Source organism: Cetorhinus maximus, chromosome 25 (assembly GCF_964194155.1).
Source record: "Cetorhinus maximus chromosome 25, sCetMax3.hap1.1, whole genome shotgun sequence".
In the NCBI taxonomy this organism is placed as follows: domain Eukaryota; kingdom Metazoa; phylum Chordata; class Chondrichthyes; order Lamniformes; family Cetorhinidae; genus Cetorhinus; species Cetorhinus maximus.
Genome location: NC_135903.1, coordinates 42,040,662 through 42,062,163, shown reverse-complemented (window position 1 = coordinate 42,062,163; position 21,502 = coordinate 42,040,662). Strand labels below are relative to the sequence as shown.

At 43.6% G+C, this 21,502-nt stretch overlaps 1 protein-coding gene across 2 annotated transcripts; it reads left to right on the top strand.

The window, feature by feature from the left end:
- The first annotated feature begins 4,957 nt into the window (after positions 1-4,957).
- On the top strand, positions 4,958-20,833 carry dnaaf19 (dynein axonemal assembly factor 19). 2 transcript variants are annotated; one of them, XM_078529844.1, is made up of 4 exons: positions 4,958-5,006; positions 7,397-7,548; positions 14,503-14,632; positions 17,077-20,833. In XM_078529844.1, the coding sequence occupies exons 2-4, from the start codon at positions 7,406-7,408 to the stop codon at positions 17,536-17,538; spliced, it is 735 nt and encodes a 244-aa protein (XP_078385970.1). In that variant the 5' UTR covers positions 4,958-5,006; positions 7,397-7,405; the 3' UTR covers positions 17,539-20,833. The 2 variants fall into 2 exon arrangements, with proteins under 2 accessions (XP_078385970.1, XP_078385971.1); XM_078529845.1 differs by having other exon boundaries at positions 14,503-14,617; positions 17,077-19,301.
- The last annotated feature ends 669 nt before the right edge of the window (positions 20,834-21,502 follow it).

Here is a 21,502-nt window from a genome sequence, read left to right as displayed (position 1 = left end):
TTTTCTCCCCATTTAGAAAATAGTCTATACCTCTGTTCTTCCTACCAAAGTGCATGACCTCACACTTCCCCACGTTGTATTCCATCGGCCACTTCTTTGCTCATTCTCGTAACCTGTCCAAATCCTTCTGCAGCCTCCCCGCCTCAATACTACCTGTCCCTCCACCTATCTTTGTATCATCTGCAAACTTAGCCAGGATGCCCTCAGTTCCTTCATCTAGATCATTAATGTATAAAGTGAAAAGTTGTGGTCCCAACACTGACCCCTGTGGAACTCCACTAGTCACCGGCCGCCATCCTGAGAAGGACCCCCTTATCCCCACTCTCTGCCTCCTGCCAGACAGCCAATCTTCTATCCATGCTAGTACCTTGCCTCTAACACCATGGGCTCTTATCCTACTGAGCAGCCTCCTGTGCGGCACCTTGTCAAAGGCCTTCTGGAAGTCCAAGTAGGTAACATCCATTGGCTCTCCTTTGTCTAACCTACTCATTACCTCCTCAAAGAATTCTAACAGATTTGTCAGACATGACCTCCCCTTGATGAAACCATGCTGACTTTGCCCGATTTTACCATGCACTTCCAAGTATTCTGAAATCTCATCCTTAATAACGGACTCTAAAATCTTACCAACGACCGAAGTCAGGCTAATCAGCCTGTAATTTCCCGTCTTTTGCCTCACTCCCTTCTTAAACGGGGGGTTACATTAGCGATTTTCCAGTCCTCTGGGACCCTCCCTGACTCCAGAGATTCCTGAAAGATCGCCACTAATGCCTCCACTATCTCTTCAGCTATCTCCTTCAGAACTCTGGGGTGTAATCCATCTGGTCCAGGTGATTTTTCCACCTTCAGACCTTTCAGTTTTCCTAGCACCTTCTCCTTGGTAATGGCCACCATACTCACCTCTGCCCCCCGACTCTCTTGAACTTTGGGGATGTCACTCGTGTCTTCCACTGTGAAGACTGACGCAAAGTACCTATTCAGTTCAAGATATATATATATCTTTTAAATGCCCTTTGAAAATCTATGGTATGGCATGTCAGACTTACGCCAGCAGTCAGAGGATGTGGAGCCAAGGAACAAGTAACAGACTAAATGACAAGCTTGCTACAAAACAGAAAGCAGAGAACAGGAATGAAAGGCAGTTACTCAGATAGGCAGAGGTGAGAAGTGGTGTTCCACAAGGATCAGTGACAGAACCATTGGTGTTCATCATTTACATGATGAACACCAATGATTTAAATGATTTGCACTCAAGAATTAGGAGAACAATTTCTCAATTTTCAGATAATACAAAATTGCTTGTACAGTTAACACTGATGAGGACTATAATAAAATATGTCTAGTCAAAAATGGTGTTGGACAATTAAACAACTAACAGGAGAAGTTCAAAACCCGTGACCTCTACCACCTAGAAGGACAAGGGCAGCAGACACATGGGAACACCACTACCTGGAAGTTCTCCTCCAAGTCACACACCATGCTGACTTGGAACTATATCGCTATATGAGTCCCACTGCTCTGATGCAGATTTATGTAAAAATAGCTGCTCCCAGTCCACTCTGGCCAAATCAGATCTGATCTTGTTAAAATCGGCCTTCCCCCAATTTAGAATGTTAACCTTATATGGAGCCTTGGTTAGACCACATTTGCAGTTCTGGTCTTCATATCACAAAACTGATATTGGAGCATTGGAAGAAGTATGAAAAGGCAAAAATAATAGGGTAGTAATAGTGGGGGATTCCAACTTCCCCAATGTTAACTGGGTTAGTCATAGAGTGATAGGTTTAGAGGGAGTGGAATTCTTAAAATGCATTCAGGAGAACTTTTTAAGCCAGTACGTAGAAGGTCCTCCAAGAGAGGGGGCGGTCCTGGACTTAATTTTAGGGAATGAAGCCAGGAAAGTGGTATAGGTATCAGTGGGGGGGCATTTTGCAGATAGTGATCATAACTCCGTTAGATTCAAGGTTGTTATGGAAAAGGACAAGGATGGGCCAGAAATCAGAGTTCTAAATTGGGGGAAGGCCGATTTTAACAAGATCAGATCTGATTTGGCCAGAGTGGATTGGGAGCAGCTATTTTTAGGTAAAACTGCATCAGAGCAGTGGGGCTCATTCAAGAAGGAAATAGGGAGAGTACAGGGCCAACATATTCCAGTAAAGACCAACAAATCCACGGAACCTTGGATGTCGAGGGATATACAGGATTGGATAAAGAGAAAAAGGGAGGCTTATGGCAGGTACCGAGGGCTCAAAACAGTGGAAGCCATAGAGGAGTATAGAATGTGTAGGGGGGAACTTAGAAAAGCAAAAAGGGGCATGAATAAACATTGGCATGTAAAATAAAGGAAAATCCAAAGTTATTTTACAAGTACATTAAGAGTAAGAGGATAACTAGGGAAAGAGTAGGCCCATTAAGGACCATAGTGGTAATTTGTGTGTGGAGCTGGAAGACGGAGGTAGGGTTCTAAATGAATACATTGGTGTCGGTGTTCACAAGTGAGAGGGACGACGTGGGTATGGAAATCAGGCAGAAGGACTGTGATATAATGAAAGAAATTAGCATGGAAAGGGAGGAGGTTCTAAGTGGTCTGGCAGGCTTAAAAGTAGATAAATCTCCAGGCCTGGATGAAATGTATCCCAGGCTGTTGAGTGAAGCATGGGAGGAGATAGCAGGGGTGCTGGCAATAATTTTCAATACCTCTCTGGCCACAGGAGAGGTGCCAGAGGACTGGAGGACAGCTAATGTGGTACCATTATTCAAGAAGGGAGGAAGGGATAAACCAGGGAACTACAGGCCAGTCAGTCTAACCTCAGTGGTGGGGAAACTATTGGAAGCAATTCTGAGGGACAGAATTAATCTACACTTGGAGAGGCAGGGATTAATCAAGGACAGTCAGCATGGTTTTGTTAAGGGGCGGTCATGTCCGACCAATTTGATTGAATTTTTTGAAGAGGTGACCAGGTGTGTAGATGAGGGCAATGCGAGTGATGTAGTTTACTTGGACTTCAGCAAGGCTTTTGATGAGGTCCCGCATGGGGGACTGATAGCTAAGGTAAGAGCCCATGGGATCCAAGGCAATTTGGCAAATTGGATCCAGAATTGGCTGAGTGGCAGGAATCAGAGGGTGATGGTCGAGGGGTGTTTTTGTGACTGGATGCCTGTGTCCAGTGGGGTTCCACAGGGATTGGTGTTGGGTCCCTTGCTGTTTGTGGTATATATAAATGATTTAGACTTGAATGCAGGAGGGTTGATCAGTAAGTTCGCGGATGACACGAAAATTGGTGGGGTGGTAAAAAGTGAGGAGGATTGCCTTAGATTACAGGACGATATAGACGGAATTTAATCTGGATAAGTGTGAGGTGATGCACTTGAGCAGGACAAACAAGGCACGGGAATACATGATGAATAGTAGGTCCCTGGGAAGTACTGAGGATCAGAGGGACCTTGGTGTGCATGTCCACCGGTCTCTTAAAGCAGCGGGATAAGGTGGTTAAGAAGGCATATGGGATACTTGCCTTTATTAGGCATAGAATATAAGAGTAGGGAGGTTATGCTGGAACTGTATAAAATGCTGCTTAGGCCACAGCTAGTGTATTGCGTGCAGTTCTGGAATCCGCATTATAAGAAGGATGTGATTGCACTAGAGAGATTACAGAGGAGATTTACCAGGATGTTGCCTGGGCTGGCGAGTTTTAGTCATGAGGAGAGATTGAATAGTCTGGGGTTATTTTCCCTGGAGCAGAGGAGATTGAGGAGGGACATGATTGAGGTGGAAAAATCGAGGGGCATAGATAGGGTAGACAGGAAGGAACTTTTCCCCTCAGTGGAGGGATCAATAACCAGGGGGCATAGATTTAAGGTAAGGGGCGGGAGGTTTAGAGGGAATGTGAGGAAGAACTTGCTCACCCAGAGGGTGGTGGGAATCTGGCACTCACTGCCTGAAAGGGTGGTAGAGGCAGAAACCCTCATAACATTTAAGAAGTATTTGGATGTGCACTTGCAATGCCATGGCATAGAAGGCTATGGACCTAGTGGTGGAAAATGGAATTAGAATAGTTAGGTAATTGTTTGACCAGCGCAGACTCAATGGGCCGTTTTCTGTGCTGTAGACCTCTTTGACTCTATGGAACGGGGGGTGGGTGGGGGGGGGGGGCGCAGATTAAAAATAAGGGGTCTCTCATTTAAGACAAGGATGAGGAGAATTTTTTTTCCTCTGAGGGTCATCAGTCTGTGGAACACCCTTCCCCAGAGAGTGGTGGAGACAGGGTCACTGAATCTGTTTAAGGCTGAATTAGAGAGATATTTTACTGACAAGGGGGGGGTCAAAGGGTGCAGGAGGTAGGAAGGAAAGTGGAGTTGAGGGCACAATCAGAGCAGCCACGATCTTACTTAAAGGTGGGGCAGGCTCAAGGGCCGAATGGCCTACTGCTGTTCCTAATTGCTATGTTGGCATGTTATATAAACAGCACATGGACCGGCCCATTTGGGCCAAATGGTCTGTTCTATGGTGTAAATTCTGTGCCATCTGATGGGGCTGACAATCACTTGCCCATTGTGGATCCTGGGGGGGTATGAGATTTAATGGTGCCACCTCAGGATTAACAATGCCAACATTTTAATGCAAACTGAGCAGTAGGTCAGTGATTAACCATAGTCCACAAAGGCCCATCGACACCTCTCTCCATTAGAGAGCTGTAACTTTGCAGTGAACACAACAGGCAGCGGCGGTACTTTTTAAATCTTACTTGCCCTTCAAGTGTCTTAGTCCAGTAAAGTGCAGCAGCCACTTCAATCCCTCAGGCTACCCCCAGGACAGGGCAAGGCAGGCGGGCTGGCCGGATGCCCCACTCCCCGCCCCGGGCCTGAGCGCCGACCCTCCCGCCTGTCACGCGACCGCGGCCCCATTGTCAGGGCAACAAGGCGCAGGGGGCGGGGCCACACCCATAGCAACGGCAGCGGCCGCGCATAGCAACCGCCGGAATGAGAGCGGGCAACGCAGGCAGCAGGTGAGGCCGAGGCGTCAGGGTCCGACCCGGGGCTCTCTCTCTCTCTCTCTGTCCCTCCCTCCCCCCGCTGCCCCTTCCCTTTATCCGCTCGCAGTCACATCGAGATAATATTTATGAAGATGGGGAGGACGACATGGGGACTGAAGGAGGATTGGGATTGGGGGTGGATTGGGTTTTGATGATTGTGGGGGGGGGGGGGTGGTGGATTGGGTTTTGATGATGGGGGAGGATTGGGTTTTGATGATGGGGGTGGATTGGGTTTTGATGATGGGGGTGGATTGGGTTTTGATGATGGGGGTGGATTGGGTTTTGATGATGGGGGGGGGTGGTGGATTGGGTTTTGATGATGGGGGGGGGGTGGTGGATTGGGTTTTGATGATGGGGGTGGATTGGGTTTTGATGATGGGGGTGGATTGGGTTTTGATGATGGGGGTGGATTGGGTTTTGATGATGGGGGAGGATTGGGTTTTGATGATGGGGGTGGATTGGGTTTTGATGATGGGGGTGGATTGGGTTTTGATGATGGGGGTGGATTGGGTTTTGATGATGGGGGAGGATTGGGTTTTGATGATGGGGGTGGACTGGGTTTTGATGATGGGGGAGGATTGGGTTTTGATGATGGGGGTGGATTGGGTTTTGATGATGGGGGTGGATTGGGTTTTGATGATGGGGGTGGATTGGGTTTTGATGATGGGGGTGGATTGGGTTTTGATGATGGGGGAGGATTGGGTTTTGATGATGGGGGAGGATTGGGTTTTGATGATGGGGGTGGACTGGGTTTTGATGATGGGGGAGGATTGGGTTTTGATGATGGGGGTGGATTGGGTTTTGATGATGGGGGTGGATTGGGTTTTGATGATGGGGGAGGATTGGGTTTTGATGATGGGGGTGGATTGGGTTTTGATGATGGGGGTGGATTGGGTTTTGATGATGGGGGTGGATTGGGTTTTGATGATGGGGGTGGTGGATTGGGTTTTGATGATGGGGGTGGACTGGGTTTTGATGATGGGGAGGATTGGGTTTTGATGATGGGGGTGGATTGGGTTTTGATGATGGTGGACTGGGTTTTGATGATGGGGGTGGATTGGGTTTTGATGATGGGGGGGGGGTGGATTGGGTTTTGATGATGGGGGGGTGGATTGGGTTTTGATGATGGGGGTGGACTGGGTTTTGATGATGGGGGAGGATTGGGTTTTGATGATGGGGGAGGATTGGGTTTTGATGATGGGGGAGGATTGGGTTTTGATGATGGGGGTGGATTGGGTTTTGATGATGGGGGGGGGGTGGTGGATTGGGTTTTGATGATGGGGGAGGATTGGGTGTTGATGATGGGGGAGGATTGGGTTTTGATGATGGGGGTGGATTGGTTTTTGATGATGGGGGTGGATTGGGTTTTGATGATGGGGGGGGGGGTGGATTGGGTTTTGATGATGGGGGGGTGGTGGATTGGGTTTTGATGATGGGGGTGGACTGGGTTTTGATGATGGGGGAGGATTGGGTTTTGATGATGGGGGAGGATTGGGTTTTGATGATGGGGGAGGATTGGTTTTTGATGATGGGGGTGGATTGGGTTTTGATGATGGGGGGGGTGGTGGATTGGGTTTTGATGATGGGGGAGGATTGGGTTTTGATGATGGGGGTGGATTGGGTTTTGATGATGGGGGAGGATTGGGTTTTGATGATGGGGGTGGATTGGGTTTTGATGATGGGGGTGGATTGGGTTTTGATGATGGGGGTGGATTGGGTTTTGATGATGGGGGTGGATTGGGTTTTGATGATGGGGGTGGATTGGGTTTTGATGATGGGGGTGGATTGGGTTTTGATGATGGGGGTGGATTGGGTTTTGATGATGGGGGAGGATTGGGTTTTGATGATGGGGGTGGGGGGTTTGAGGGGGATGGAGGATTGGGCTTTGAAGGAACTAGGATTTAGTTGTGGGAGTTGGGGTATTGCGAGGGATTGGGAGGTGGAGAGGCAAAAATGGGTCAAGAGTCCAGGAGTTGAAAAAAATGGCAGGTTCAGAGGGAAGGCAAGGTGAATCAGAGAGGGTCGGGTGATGAGAGTGGCTGAAATGGAAAGGAGGAGAGTTGGGTGGAGCTGGAGGACAGGGGCTCACAGCAGGGCACTAGGTAATTCATCCAGCTTGGAAAATCTTAAGTTTCTAGCACTGCAGAGGATGGGCTCCTGGGTCTGAACTGGAGCAATGGCAAATAAATCAGGTGGTGGGTTTCCAGCTGTCTATGTCAGAGTCACTAGCAAAAGCTAATTCCAGGGCACTGGTACCTGTCAGTTCCTTTGTTTAGCTGCATTTGTGTCAGTCTCCAAACTGACTGGAATACACTATGTCCTAAACTGCTGCTAATATGTGTCTTTCCTCCTGTTCTTTCCAGTCACTGTAGATGGAGGAAAGTGAGACCCTCGATTTCAAGGCTCTGGAAAGTGAGCTACAGACAGCCTTGTTCCTTGATGAGAAACACAAACGGGAAAATGATGCAAAATTCAGGGCCGTTCATCAGAAAGTGGGATCATATGAGGAATTCAGGTAATGAGAAATTTAATGATGCCAATGCAATGTTGGAATTTACATCCAGACATTATTGATGCTAATAGGTTGGGAGGTTTACACCTCTGCAGAGTACATTAAGTGCTTCTGTGACCAATGTCATGCTATGGTTGCTGATGTTAAAATGCAGTGAATACCAAGACACTGATTACTGTATGCAGATCACTGGCTCGATAGAAATGAGGCCAGAGGTCCAATATTAGGTGTGCCTTATGCCTCACCATTCAGGCAGAAGGACAAATAAAAATTTGAACACTGGAGTTTCTGGGCCATTAAATTTTCAGGTTTTCAACGTTTTCAAATAATATTTTGGGAGTTAATAAATAATGTGAGACATGACATGTGATATGTTTAATATGCTCAGGAAGAATAGGTGACTTTGGACATGTGATTCTCAAACTTCTCCACCACTGGAGTTTTTCCATAATTGGGGTCTGATTAATTGATAGTGATTGATATAATTAATCAACATCTCTGTTATCATTGTAGTTTGCAATTATCAGGATGGTAGAAGGTGAATTAGATGAACTTTGGTCTGTTTTCTTTCTAGCAATATGTGCATGTACTGGTGTGGACAGGGGCTAGAATCCTTTCTTTTGACCAAGTTGGTTGATCCATCTTGGCCCTGTTGAGCCTCAACAACTGTCCTCCCTCTCACTCCCAGCACAAAGTGATGTGTGAATGAGGTGAACACCTTTAATGAAAAGTGCTCATCTCCAAAAACAGCCATTTGTTATGTGGACAATGCTCTTATCAGAGCACACATTCTGTATACTTCCTATTTCCAGCAGCTGTCTTCTCCCCACCCTGTTCAGGGTGTGCAATATTGTTGGTTCACGAGGCATGTTTTGACTGGGATGGGAAAGGAGCACTGTAGGAGTGGATATTGGACATTTGCGGATCGGATTGAGAGAGTTGGTAGTGCAGTCTGTCTTATATCCCGTGGGATAATCAGCTGTTCTGCTGGTGAGTTTTATGGTGATGAGCACTTTTCATTATGGGTTTCACCCTCTCTCCCTTTGTTATATCTTGTTTTTGGTAATTATACCAGAATGTTATTTTCTCCCCCTCCCCTCTGCTCCACTACCCGACTTAATTCTCCTATGCAACCCACACCGAGGTCAGACATTATGGGTATGAATTGTCTGTAACACACAGCTCTTTGAATAGTGCAGGAGAATGGTGTTGAAGTAGAAGATCAGCCATGATGTTATTGAATGGTGGAGCAGGCTCAAAAGACTATATGGCCTTTGCCTGCTCCTATTTCTTATGTTTTTATGAATGTGATTAGCAGCCAGAGAACAGTTAGGTTGGCCCAGAATTTGCTGGACTGTTGCATTGTTTGTTCAGCTTAAAAATATTTTGTGCTGCAGACTGCTGGAAATGCAAGCTGATAACAAAGAGGTGAGGACATCATGGAATCTGGCACCTTGGTAAATGATGGGACCAACAGTGTATTTCCTTAACCAATGAGATTTAAGGATTGAGCAGAAACAGAACAATGACAGAGAGGGAAACAGGGTGAATTAGAGTCAGACTAGTTACACAAACAGAAATAGAGGGGAAGTAAGATTGGATTCAGAAAGAGAGAAAAAAGAAACAAAGGAAAAGTAAGGGGGAAAAAAAACTTTTAAAATTTAAAATGTTTTTAACCTCTAGGGACAATTTGCTACCTGGAGGAATGGGACGCCACAGTTCGAATTGTTCCCCTTTTGGGCCAGAGGGATTGAGTAGTTTTACAGAAGTATTAACCTCCTCGTTAAAAGGGTCCTTATGTCATTAAATACCAGCCCTAACTTTATGCAGCAAATTTAATTTGTTTTAACAGTGCAATTAGAAAAATTCTTGAAATTCACAGGGAGATTGACCGCGAGCCTCCATTTTTGTGAGATAAGTAGGGGAGTGGCATAATTATCCAACAATTTGTGGCGATTGTAACTCACAGGGTATCTCTTTCTTGCCACAATTGCTGAGTTATTTATTAATAGTGATTAAATGTGCCATTATTTTGTCAGCAAATCCTGGCCCACTCTGTCATCAGCAGGTTGAAGGTTAATCACTGAGTTAAAAAGTGAAAGTCAAGGTTTTCCAAGAAGTGTAATGTTATCAAGTTTCTTCCCAGTAATGCCCACTGTGAATGTAGCCATTGTACTGCTAATGAGTTTTATAAACATCTAAAGGAAGGTTATACAGAAGAGTACCTGAAGGCAAGAAACTGTGGATACTGGAAATCTGACACACAAACTGAAAATGCTGGAAATGCTCAGGCAGCATCTGTGGAGAGAGAAACAGCTAATATTTCCAATCTGTGAGCTGGCATTTTCTGTTTAAAGAAGAGTGCCAGGCTTGCTCTAAGAAGTGTCTTGGCTTCTGGATGGGACTCTAATTGCTCAATCATGGCCTTTGACACAATAAACTATTTCAGCAAGAAAGTGAGTTGTACTACCTGTCTTTATTTGATGTAAAGAATGGGAATGGAGACTTATATTGATTCCATTTGTATCCTTATCTAAATTATCAGGATCTTAACAGTTGTTCAGTGGTAACACCCTTGCACCTGAGTCAGAGATCATGGAATCAAATCCTGCTCCAGGGACTTCAGTACAAAATCCAGGTTGGCATCCCAGTGTGGTGCTGAGGGAATGCTGTTTGCCTTGTCAATTAAATGTAAAAGATTCTATGGCACTATTTTGAAGAAGAGGTGGGGCAATCTCCCCAGTGTTCCAATATTTATCTCTCAGCCAACATTACCAAAACAGATTATCTGATCATTGAAACATTGCAATTTTTGGGATCCTGCTGTGCACAAATTGGTTGCTGTCTTCTCGTACATTCCAACAATGATCAGACTTCAAAAGTGTGTAATTGATTGTAAAATACTTAGGGGCATCCTGATGTTTGAAAGGTGCTTAAGTTAATGCAACTTATTTCTTCAATGTTTGATTTAAACCTTGTACTACCAGCAGTCCTTTTGGGTCCTTTGTATGCTTGCACACTAACTTGTAATGTCACAGTGGATTGGGTGATTGCTTTGCTAAGCACCCCTGTTTAGCCCGCAGGCATAACCCTGACCTTCCCATTGCGTACCATTCTAATTCTCTGCCTCACTCCCACACTGACCTCTCTGTCCTTGACCTCCCTCACTGTTCCACTGAAGCTCAATGGAGCTTGACAACAGCACCTCATCTTTCAATTAAATACTTTACAAACTTCAGTACTCAACAGTGAGTTCAGAAATTTCAGATCATAACTACTGGCTGCTCACATTTTTTTGACAGCAGGTTTTGGTAATTATTCTGCTGTTGCCATTTACTGTTCCTCGAGATCCATCTTTTGTCGCATTACCATGCCCTTTTGCCTTGCATCATCATCTTCTTTTCATTTTATCACCCCTGTCCTCTACGCTATCACAATCTTTCCCTTTCGTTCTTCCTCCACCCCTGCCTCTTCACTTGCTTAAAATCTGTTACATCGATAACATTTTCCAGTTCTCATTCAAGATCACTGGCTTGAAACATTAAATCTGTTTTTCTCTCCACAGATGCTTCCTGACCTGCTGAATGTTTTCAGAATTTTCTGATATTAGAGTGGTGGATTTGGGATAGCAACTATGATTGTACAGCCCACTGCCCATCCACCTCAAAACCCTGTTGATCTCAACCATGTTACTCTGACCAAAGGCAAAGTGTTTTTCCATTTGGGTGGGGTAGTTGTGATCCTTTAAAAGATGGTTCAGAACAGCACATGCAGTGATTAGGGACTGCTTGAAGGCAGCGCTCGCAATGACTGGGGATTGGTTCAGAGCAGCGGTCTACAGTAATGAGAACTGAGACAATCTGGCCCTCTAAATACAATAGGCAAAATCTTGCTGGAGTAGAGCATGTACTATTAGATCTTTAACTACATTCTTCAGCTCAAATATAATTTGTGATGTAACTTATTGGAAGTGCGAGCTGATAAAGGTACGGTGAGGTAATGGGGAACCTGAAAACAACAGTCTCCTTGAGATTTATTCATTGAGAAAGAAAGAGAGGAACAATGGAGAAGGAAATAGGATGAATTTGAGTCAAATCAAGTACAGAAAGAGAAATAGAGAGAGAAAGAAAGGTTGGATTAAGAGAGGAAAAAATAGAGGAAAAATAAAATTTAAAAATATAAAATTTGATATTTTAAAAATCTCTCAGAAGAATTGAATGCCTGCAGGAATGAGACGCCACGGATTAAATTTGATATATTTTTGGGAAGGTGGGATTGATTGCATTAACAGTTATCACATTGTTAAAAGGGCACCCGTGCTGTTAAGTCCTGTTTTTTTGTTATGAGTTTATAGAGTCATATAGAGCTGAGAAGGAGGCCATTTGGCCCATCGAGTCTGCCGGCTCTCCGTGGGATAATCCCTGCAGTCCCATTCCCCACTCTATTCCTGTATTCCTGCAAGTTTATTTAACAAAGCGTCCATCCAATTTCCTTTTGAAATCATTGATCATCTCTGCTTCCATCACCCTTGTGGGCAGTGAGCTCCAGGACATTACAACTCGCTGTGTAAAATAAGTTCTTCCTCATATACATCCTTCATCTCTTGCCCAAAACTTTAAAGCTTTGTACTCTAGTCATTGAACCATCAGTTAATGGGAAGAGTTTTTCCTTGTCTGCCTTATCCAAACCTGTCAATATCTTGGAAACCTCTATCAAATCTTCCCTCAATCTCCTTTGCTCCAAGGAGAATAACCCCAGTTTCTCTGACCTAACCTTGTAGCTAAAATCCACCAACCTTGGAACTATTCTGGTAAATCTCCTGGACAATTAATTCACAAATCTGGCATTTATCAATAGTGTAATAAATGCTAATAAAAATAATGGGAAGCCAAAGGAAAAATATAAAAATAACGAAGGCGAAGGGTGAGATGCTATTTATGTGAAGCAAATGATGGAGCAGTGTAAATCGACTAGCAAGTCTGGAACTTTGCAAGTCACACTGTATCTCTTCTTCCCCTGAACTTGCTTGTGGATTTGCACATTAATAATACTGTGCATTGTTAACTCTTATTTTTCAAGCAAGAATTAGAAAAATCTTGCTCCAAACATCTTGTGTGAAGCTCAACTGAACAGTGTTTGATGCAAGTGGAGCTGGCATCAGAGAGTTGAAGCATATCCACTCACCCTGTACTTTCACAGAGGTCAATGACTTTTATTTTACATTTAAAACAGTCCATGCAGTTTTTAGTTATGTTCGGTATTGCCGGAGGCTTCACATGTTGGACTTGATTTAATTTCTGGCCTCACTTTAGAATTCTCTGCTATTATCTAAACAATCACTGCACCCAGAGCCAGACTAAGCTTTATTACTGGTTGCCTGAAACAGCTCTTATTGTTTTCTCCTGATCTGTTAATTGAATTTTCAGCCTGATGGAATCAATGGATGATGTAGTGAGAGTCAATAATTCCCATTTAATTTTGTAACATGAGTTTTGTTTTGATTTTCGAAGAGACCCTGAAGGCGCTCAGGCAGAAGTTTTTTTTAGGCAATAGTGCAGAATGGATGAAGCAGCATTGGCTTTCCAATGTACACACCTGATATTCAGCGCCATTGACTTTAAAGGAACTGAATGACGGTGGAAGGAGGGGACTATAATGGGTGGCTCATGTCATACTGCCCATTTGTGCTATCGTCCAATTTGAATTTCAACCTTAAAGTGCTTTGAACTGGGGAGATAACCCAAATAGGAACTAATTGGACCCCAGCATCATTTGTTGTTGCAGTCAGGCCAGGGGTTTCTACAGCATCCTAATTGACTTCAATTCTTTATAAATCAGACATGGATCTCTCCATCCAATTCCGTCTCCTTTTTTTTTATTTACTCACGGGATGTGGGCTTTGCTGGCTGGGTCAGCATTTATTGCCCATCCCTAGTTGCCCTTGAGAAGGTGGTGAGCTGCCGCCTTGAACCGCTGCAGTCATGTGGTGTGGTTACACCCACAGTGCTGTTAGGAAGGGAATTCCAGGATTTTGACCCAGGAACAGTGAAGGAATGGCAATATATTTCCAAGTCAGGATGGTGAGTGACTTGGAGGGGAACTTCCAGGTGGTGGTGTTCCCATTTATCTGCTGCCCTTGTCCTTCTAGATGGTCGTGGGTTTGGAAGGTGCTGTCTAAGGACCCTTGGTGAATTCCTGCAGCGCATCTTGTAGATGGCACACACTGCTGCCATTGTGTGTCGGTGGTGGAGGGAGTGAATGTTTGTGGTTGGGGTGCCAATCCTGTTCTCCTAAATACATTCACTTGTGCTGGAGCAGTTTCACAGGCATCGGCAGCCCTTTGATCTGTTCTCCAAGTGTGAGACTCTATACATTGAGTGTTTGAAAGCTATTAAACCATGGGAGTCAGCTGAAATTTGTCTTCACCTGATGTCCACACACACCCAGCAAAGGCATTACTGGATAATGATCAGGAACAGGAATTGCCATTTGCTGGAGCACACTTCAAATATCGTGCCAGAAGTTGAAAATTTAGTAAGTTGGAAGTAAAGCAAGAGAAGTCAGGTGTAACTTTTTCACTCAAATGCTAATAGATGTACGGAATCAATTTCCTGGGAAAGCACTGAATTGATGTACTAAGATTCATTTTTGGCAAAGGAATTGTGAGACACAGTGAGGGTGTGTGTGTTCTATCTGCAAAGGACATTTTAAACTTAAAAGCCTGTTTCTGTTCAGAAACATTCTTATGTTGGTCCCTGTCTTATTTCTGCCCATTCGCACCTCAGTTGAGCCCACATCAAGAATGAACCCTGTGAACTTCATGATCTGTGAGGGTCAGTGCTGAACCAGTTAGTGCCCTTACCTGCAGAGCACCACAAGGCTTCTAATATGAAAATTGGAAGAGTGTGAGAGCAGAAGAATCACTGCACATTAATCCGATGTTTCTACTTTGTGTAGGGATATTGTGCTGGCATCGCACCTGAAACCCCTGGACTTGCGAGACAAGTTGGGAGCAAGGAATCAACCCTGGAATATATGTGCCCGGTCAACGAGCACAAAAGACAGTGTTCAGGTGGGACTATCCAAGGTTAGTGTTGAATGGACATAGAATAGGGTTAAATATAGGTGGGGTTCTGCAAGTGTCAGAGTCAATGCCATTTTAATGCAACATTAAAGCTCTGCACTTCAGTTTAAGTGATTTAATTGAGGTGTTTAAGATGATTAAAGGATTTGATAGGGTAGGTAGAGTTGAGCTCTTTCCTCTGCTGGGACAGTCCAGAATAAGGGGGCATAACCTTAAAATTAGAGCTAAGCTGTTCAGGGATGATGTCAGGAAGCACTTCTTCACACAAAAGTATTGAAAATACGGAATTCTCTCATCCAAAAAAACTTGAGTCTGGGGTCAATTGAAAATTTCAAAGCTGAGATTGATAAGACTTTTGGTAGTCAGAGGCAGGATAGGGTATAGAACCAAGAAGGCAAGATGAAGTTAAGATGCAAATCAGCTGTCATCTAATTAAATGACAAAACAGCTTTGAGGGGCTGAATAATCTCCTCCTTGTCCTGATTCTTTCCCGCAACTCAAACCCTGATTGGCTGTTTGACATTGGGAGCATCATAGTGAGCTTGACCTTCATCATGTATGTGTGAACTTTGAGCAGGGGTCCCCAAATAATGATCAGGAGTGGGGAAACTTGGCTGTGTTTGCTTCTTCTTAGTCAATTGTCTCACCAACAGAGGATGCATGATCTGTGTGCCTCAGTACCAGATTGAGAGATCTGGGGGTATCACTGCAGGTCTGTATTTTTCATCACATAAACTCCAATTGGTATTAAATTTAGAAAATATAACTCCCTTCTAAATATATTTTCTGCATAATTTCTTCCCGTATTAAACTTGCTAATGGTGTACTCTGGCACCCGAGCAAGTGCTACCTAGCTGCTACCTCACTGCCCGTGTATTTCAACCAAATACCAGTAGTGTGCAAGGGTAGATCAGAGTGAGTGGCTTGAATGTGTAAAGGCAGCTGATAACTGGAAAGATCAAGGGAGAGTAATTGGCCAATGTGTAAGAGCAGGTGAGGGTAGATAGCTTGGCAATGCAAAGGAAGCTGAAGATAACTGAATTGTTCACTTTTCTCTTCTTATTTTCCTGTGTAGAAAAGGCTGTCTAAAGGACCATAAATATGAGAGTCATTAATAAACCCAATAGTGAATTTAGGAGAAACTTCTTTACTCAGAGAGTGGTTAGAATATGGAATATATTACCACAAGTAGCTGAGGCAAATAGCATACAGGATAGATGTATTTAAAGGGCAGCTGGATAAACACATGTAGGAACAAGGAATAGAGAGTTATGCTAGTTAAGTTGAAGTTAGATGGAAAGAGGCTTATGTGGAGCATAAATGCTGGCCCATCATTTCCTTCATGACATATGCTGGGCCTCTAATACTGTAATATCATTAAAAAGAGCCTTTTAGGGAGCACTACTGCCCTTTTTAAATTGCCTTTTGTAATTATCTTGCCCTCCCTTCCTTGCTCCTATGCAAATCTGTATCATTTCCCAGTCCTAGAACCAGGGCATGCAATTTCAAAATAAGTGGGAAGCCACTTAGGACTGAGATGAGGAGGAATTTCTTTACTCAGAGGGTTGTGAATCTTTGGAATTCTCTACCCCAGAGGGCCGTGGAAGCTCAGTCATTGAGTATGTTTAAGGTAGAGATTGATAGATTTCCGATTCACAATAATGTAAAGGGTTATGGGGATAGTGTGGGTAAAAGGCATTGAAGTGTTCTATCAGCCATGATCGTACTGAATGGCGGAGCACGCTCGATGGGCTGAATGGTCTTCTATCCTATGTTCCTTTTTTTTTAATCCCCCTCCTCTCCACTTTCATCTTACTTAAAAAAAATAGTGAATCTCTTTTGAACTGCTAATGCCAGTATATCCTTAAATACAGTTACCAAAACTGTATGCAGTACTCCAGGTGCGACCTCACCAACACCCTGTACAGTTGTAACAAGACTTCCCTATTTTCAAACTCCAACCCCCAAGCAATACAGGCCAAAATTCCATTTGCCGCCTTAATTACTTAGTTTCTCTCAGTTGGTGCAATCACTATTTTTTTTCTGAATTTTGTGCCTATCAAGGTGAGGGCTGTTTGCACTGGACAATGCAACACTTTCAGATACCCAATGTTAAGTTTAATTACTCCCAGACAAGATCTGGCATGACTATTTGCAGAGTAGAGCTCCCTCTACATTGCCCCAACTGTGTGCTTCAGCCCTAACCTCAGGAGGACAGCCTTGGCACTTCTGATGCTAGCTGTCTTAGTGAGTGAGATTGCCAAACAGTGCTGAGCCATAGGCATGTTTGCCCGTAGCAGAAAACATCTCCTTGGAACTGGGTTGAGTCTGCCAAATTCATGTCACTGAAGCATGTGCTGTTGAAACAACAATGTTTGGAAACACTCACATTACTGATGTTGATTAAGGTTGAAGCCACTATCATGTTATCTCTCCCTAAAACATAGCACCCGAATTCCCAGCCGAAGACAGCAGCGGAGTTTAGCCGTGACTGGAGAAGATACTACAGCACTGAACCAGAGAAATACAATTTCCTTCTCAACCTAGGTGGCCAGCTTTTGGGAAGCATCTTTCATGCTGAAATTGGATTTGGATTTCTCGGTGAGTTCCTCGTCATCCTTTGCAATCACTTCCAACCGACGGATGGCCAGGCAATTTACTGGATCCTGCTGCATCTTTCCCAAACCCAACGGTTTGACCTGAATGTGGATTTCCTGAATGGCAGAGAGAGAGAGAAAGGCATGAGGTTGTTTCAGATGCTGCAGCAGGAGCTGCATGGCCCTCTGCGGCTGGGCAGTGAGGCAGAGCTGGAAGCTGTACAGGTGACTGCAGAAGAGGAGTGTGCTGCAGGGGAGATGGTAAATGCAGCAATGCTACAGCAATTAATGGAAGCTTACAAATTGAGCTAGTCCAGCCTTTACAGCTCTGAAAGATTTTTCCCCCATTTCACACTCTTGTGATTCCCCCTGCACTTCAGACAGAGTAAAATGTGAATTTTATTAAATGGGAGGGTCAGCAGTTTTGGTCCAATGTAATTCCGCTGCTGTCCATTTAAAGAAATACAGTTCCCACCACTTAAATTGTCCACCTTTAAAATGGGTAGTCATTTATATTGGCCAAAATGTGATCACCATTATCCATTTGAGTTAATGTCAACTTCAAAGTTGCTGGTTACAGCAATTTAAGGCTCTGTTTATTTCAGGTCAAAGGAGAAAAAAGAGAGAGAGAACTATTTGTCTAATCCATCAGTCCATCATCTCAATTGAAACAGATGAAATCACTTGTTGAATCAATGTTATTTGTAATAACGTTAGTTGTCTAGGTGTTTGTGAAACATGAGCCAAATGTTGTTCTTCAGGCACCAATGGACCTGCTCGCTTTTGCAACATTTTTGTTTTTTTATTGATTTTTCAGTTCTCTCTTATCACATGCTGCAGTGTAAATTTTAAACATTCTATCTCTCTAATAACTGAAATTGAACTGATTTTTAATGCTATCCCTTTATATTGGTTATGGTGTATAGTGGTCAAATTGCATTTGCATGAACATACCCACATGTGGTGAGGACTGTATATGTTGAGAATGATTAGCCGTGACACATCTCGGCCATTGTGTTTTTGTGGGATTAGGTTGGTCTAGATTGGAAGAAGTCACTGTTTCAGTTGCAACCAACAGAGCTGCTCTGCCCCTGGGGCATGTGGGGCTCATTCCTGACAGTGATGTTAACACTGCTGTGCAGAGGCACAGAGCCTTGGTTTGGAGGCTGTCTGCTGAGGTTTGAAAATTTGACGTTTTAAAAGAATAAAATGCTGACCACCTCACCATCCATATTTGGGGACTACACCAAGAAAAAATATTTACCCAAGATTTCCATTTGTCTTTGATCCACAGTTCCCAAAATTCTTAATGTCTTAATTGGATGAAGCTGCTCATTAGGCTGGCCCTCTGTGTGCACACTTTGTGCAGACACTAGGACAAACTGTATGTAATTAGTTTGTACACAGGAATATTGCTGGGTTTGGGCAATCTGTACCACATGCATCAGTTTGTTGGTCCAGGCCTACCCTCTCTGGGCCCTGATTCCAGGCTCCTCCTCAAGCCCCAATTCAGGGCCCTGGCTCCCACTGTCCAATCTGGTTTACCTGGCCAGAGTGGAGCTTGTACATCCCATGCCTGCATGGATCAGTTGACTTCTGTTCCAGATTCTGTATATGGCTGGAAAACTTGATTGAGATGTTACTCTGGAAGTTCCTCAGCAATGCTTCTTGAGGGGTGAAAGCGTTTGGGAGCAAGTATTTCCCAATGTAGGAGGTTCCTGTGCATCAGTCAGAGAGTCCTGGCTCCTCTTCCAGATCAATGCTGTGCCAAGGCTGCAGGTGGGGAGCCGGTGAATGACTTTGGGATTGTGATCTGTGGGAGGGTGGTGTCAGATACTGAATGAGATTAAGCTCTGCTAGTTTGGGGAGGGTTCTGGGGTTTATATTTTATTAACAACATGTTAACCCTATTTATATTTTATTAACAACATGTTAACCCTAACAAATTACATAACCTTTTTCTTAAGGTTGGCTGTTGGGGGCTCACTCCAAACATTAGCACCTCTGAGTCTAGTATTTTAATATTAACAACATTTTCTGTTTTCAAAATAAGATTAATTAATAAAAAATATATTTAACCCTGACTGCTACTGTGGCATTTTTTATAGTTTTCTTTGTGTGAATTTTCCACTAATTAAGATGGGGACTGGATTAGTTTCTTTTCAGGTAGCTAGGGGAGGATAATTTAACTTCTGGCAATGGATAGGAATATGGAGCAGGCTGTAAAGCAGATGGTATATCTGATATTGCCTGACTGCTCCAGTGTCTGTTCAAGGACTCCCAGGTCAGGAGACAGTATAGGGCAGGGTAACACTGTCCCTTAGCCTAGCTTCAAAAGCGAACAGTTCACCTAACCACAATGTGATCATTTGATATTCCTGACTACAGCCTTTCTGTAGCCTGTGTGAGGGAGACTGTCAATTGGTGCTGAATTAGCGATGCTTCTATGCTTTGTGCCCAAGTCCAATAGGATTGAGACTGGCCATTTCATTTCATATTGAACTCTTGCACCCAACAGATGGGAGACTTTCATCGAATTGTTCTAGGCTAGATTTGAGCCTAGCTCCTAGGGATAAAAAGCCAGCGTCTAACTCAATGCTCCACCCATTCTATTCCAGTGCATTTTTCATGAAGCAACTGACTGCAGTCTGTAGTTATCCTTATTTTGAGTTTCTGAACATCTAGTGGATGTTAGTATGGACATCTTGATTATTGATCATAACATAAGAAATAAGAGCAGGAGTAGAAATACTGCCCATTGAGCCTGTGCACCATTCAATATGATCATGGCTGATTTTGGGCTTCAGCTCCATCTTTCTACCCATTTTCCATATCTCTAAAATCCCTGAAAGACCAAAAGTCTGTCTATCAACCAAAAATCTATCATTCTGGTAAATATCTTGCAGCACTGCTCACAAGAGAGCAGGTGAAACACTGTCTAGGAGGAAAATACCTTGCATATAATAGCAGCTTTTACCACCTCAGGATGTCTCAAAGCTTTTTATGGTTGTTGAAGTACTTTTGAAGTGTAATCACTGTTGTAATGTAGGAAATGTGTCAGCCAATTTGCACACAAATTATCAAATCATATTTTTAGCATTGGTTGAGAAATAAATGCTGGGCAGGAGACTGGGGAGAGCTCCCCTGCTCTTCAGATAATGTCATGTGATCATATGAGAGGGCAGACAGGGTCTCTGTTTAACATTGCATTCAAATGACGGCTCAGTGGACCATTCCCTTAAATACGCCATTGGACTATCAGCTTATGCTATGCACTGATATCTCTAGTGGGACTCAAACTCTCACATTTCTGACTTGGGCTACCCACTGCCCAGTTGAGGAAGATTGTGCCACATAAGCGTTGTGAATTATTGTGCAAAAACTGTTAGTATCTTTAAACTGGTGTTAAATAAACACTAGGTGTTTTCATTTATAGCTATTCAGGCTGAAGGGCAGAACCTTAGCAGCATTTTCTGTTCCTAAGGGGTTTTCCATACAATGCAAATGATGTTTCTTCAACTGTTGAGTGTGACAAGATTTGTATTAGTGAGATGAATAGAAAGTGTGCATATGTAACATTTTCAAAATCTAAATTTGTGTTGCTTTTAGATTATTGTGTTGGTTTCATTTAAATGGGAGGGTTGTGGCCGGGACTGGGGTGACAAAGGAGGCTAGCAGTGAACTTATTTACAACACCCAGAGATGGGGATAGTACTGAATATAAGGGAGGTATGGGAGAATTTCTCTAGCTTCCCTTCGATTCTCTGTCAAGACAGAGAATACAGATTGAAGCTGGGTTAAGGGGGAAGGATGGGGAGGATAACCAGTGATAAAGCATAAGAAATGCTTTCAAGGAGTTAAATTACATTTTGTGCAACACTGGCAGTTTACCGTAAACCACCAGCCCCTGAGATATACTTTATACAAAGGTGAGAGAAAAAAGACAGGTTAACACTTGAAGTCAGATGCATCTTGAGCAATGATCTCAAACTGAGATGTTAACCTGACCCTGTCATGTTCAGGCTCTCATGCTGACTGACCTATTGCTCAAATCTGGCAACCTCAGTTTTTATTTAAGTTTTACAGCCTTTGCAGGTGATCCTTTTGTTTAAACTTTACACAACATCAAGGCTATGTAAGCAGTTTTTATTTGTAGTGGATAGCTATTTTCTAGTCGCTCTGCCAGGGAGTATTGCTGTAGGAAATGTGTATGTTCAGTGAAACCTCAGGATAACAACTACACTGAATGCAAGGTAAGTGAATTCACTGGATCTGT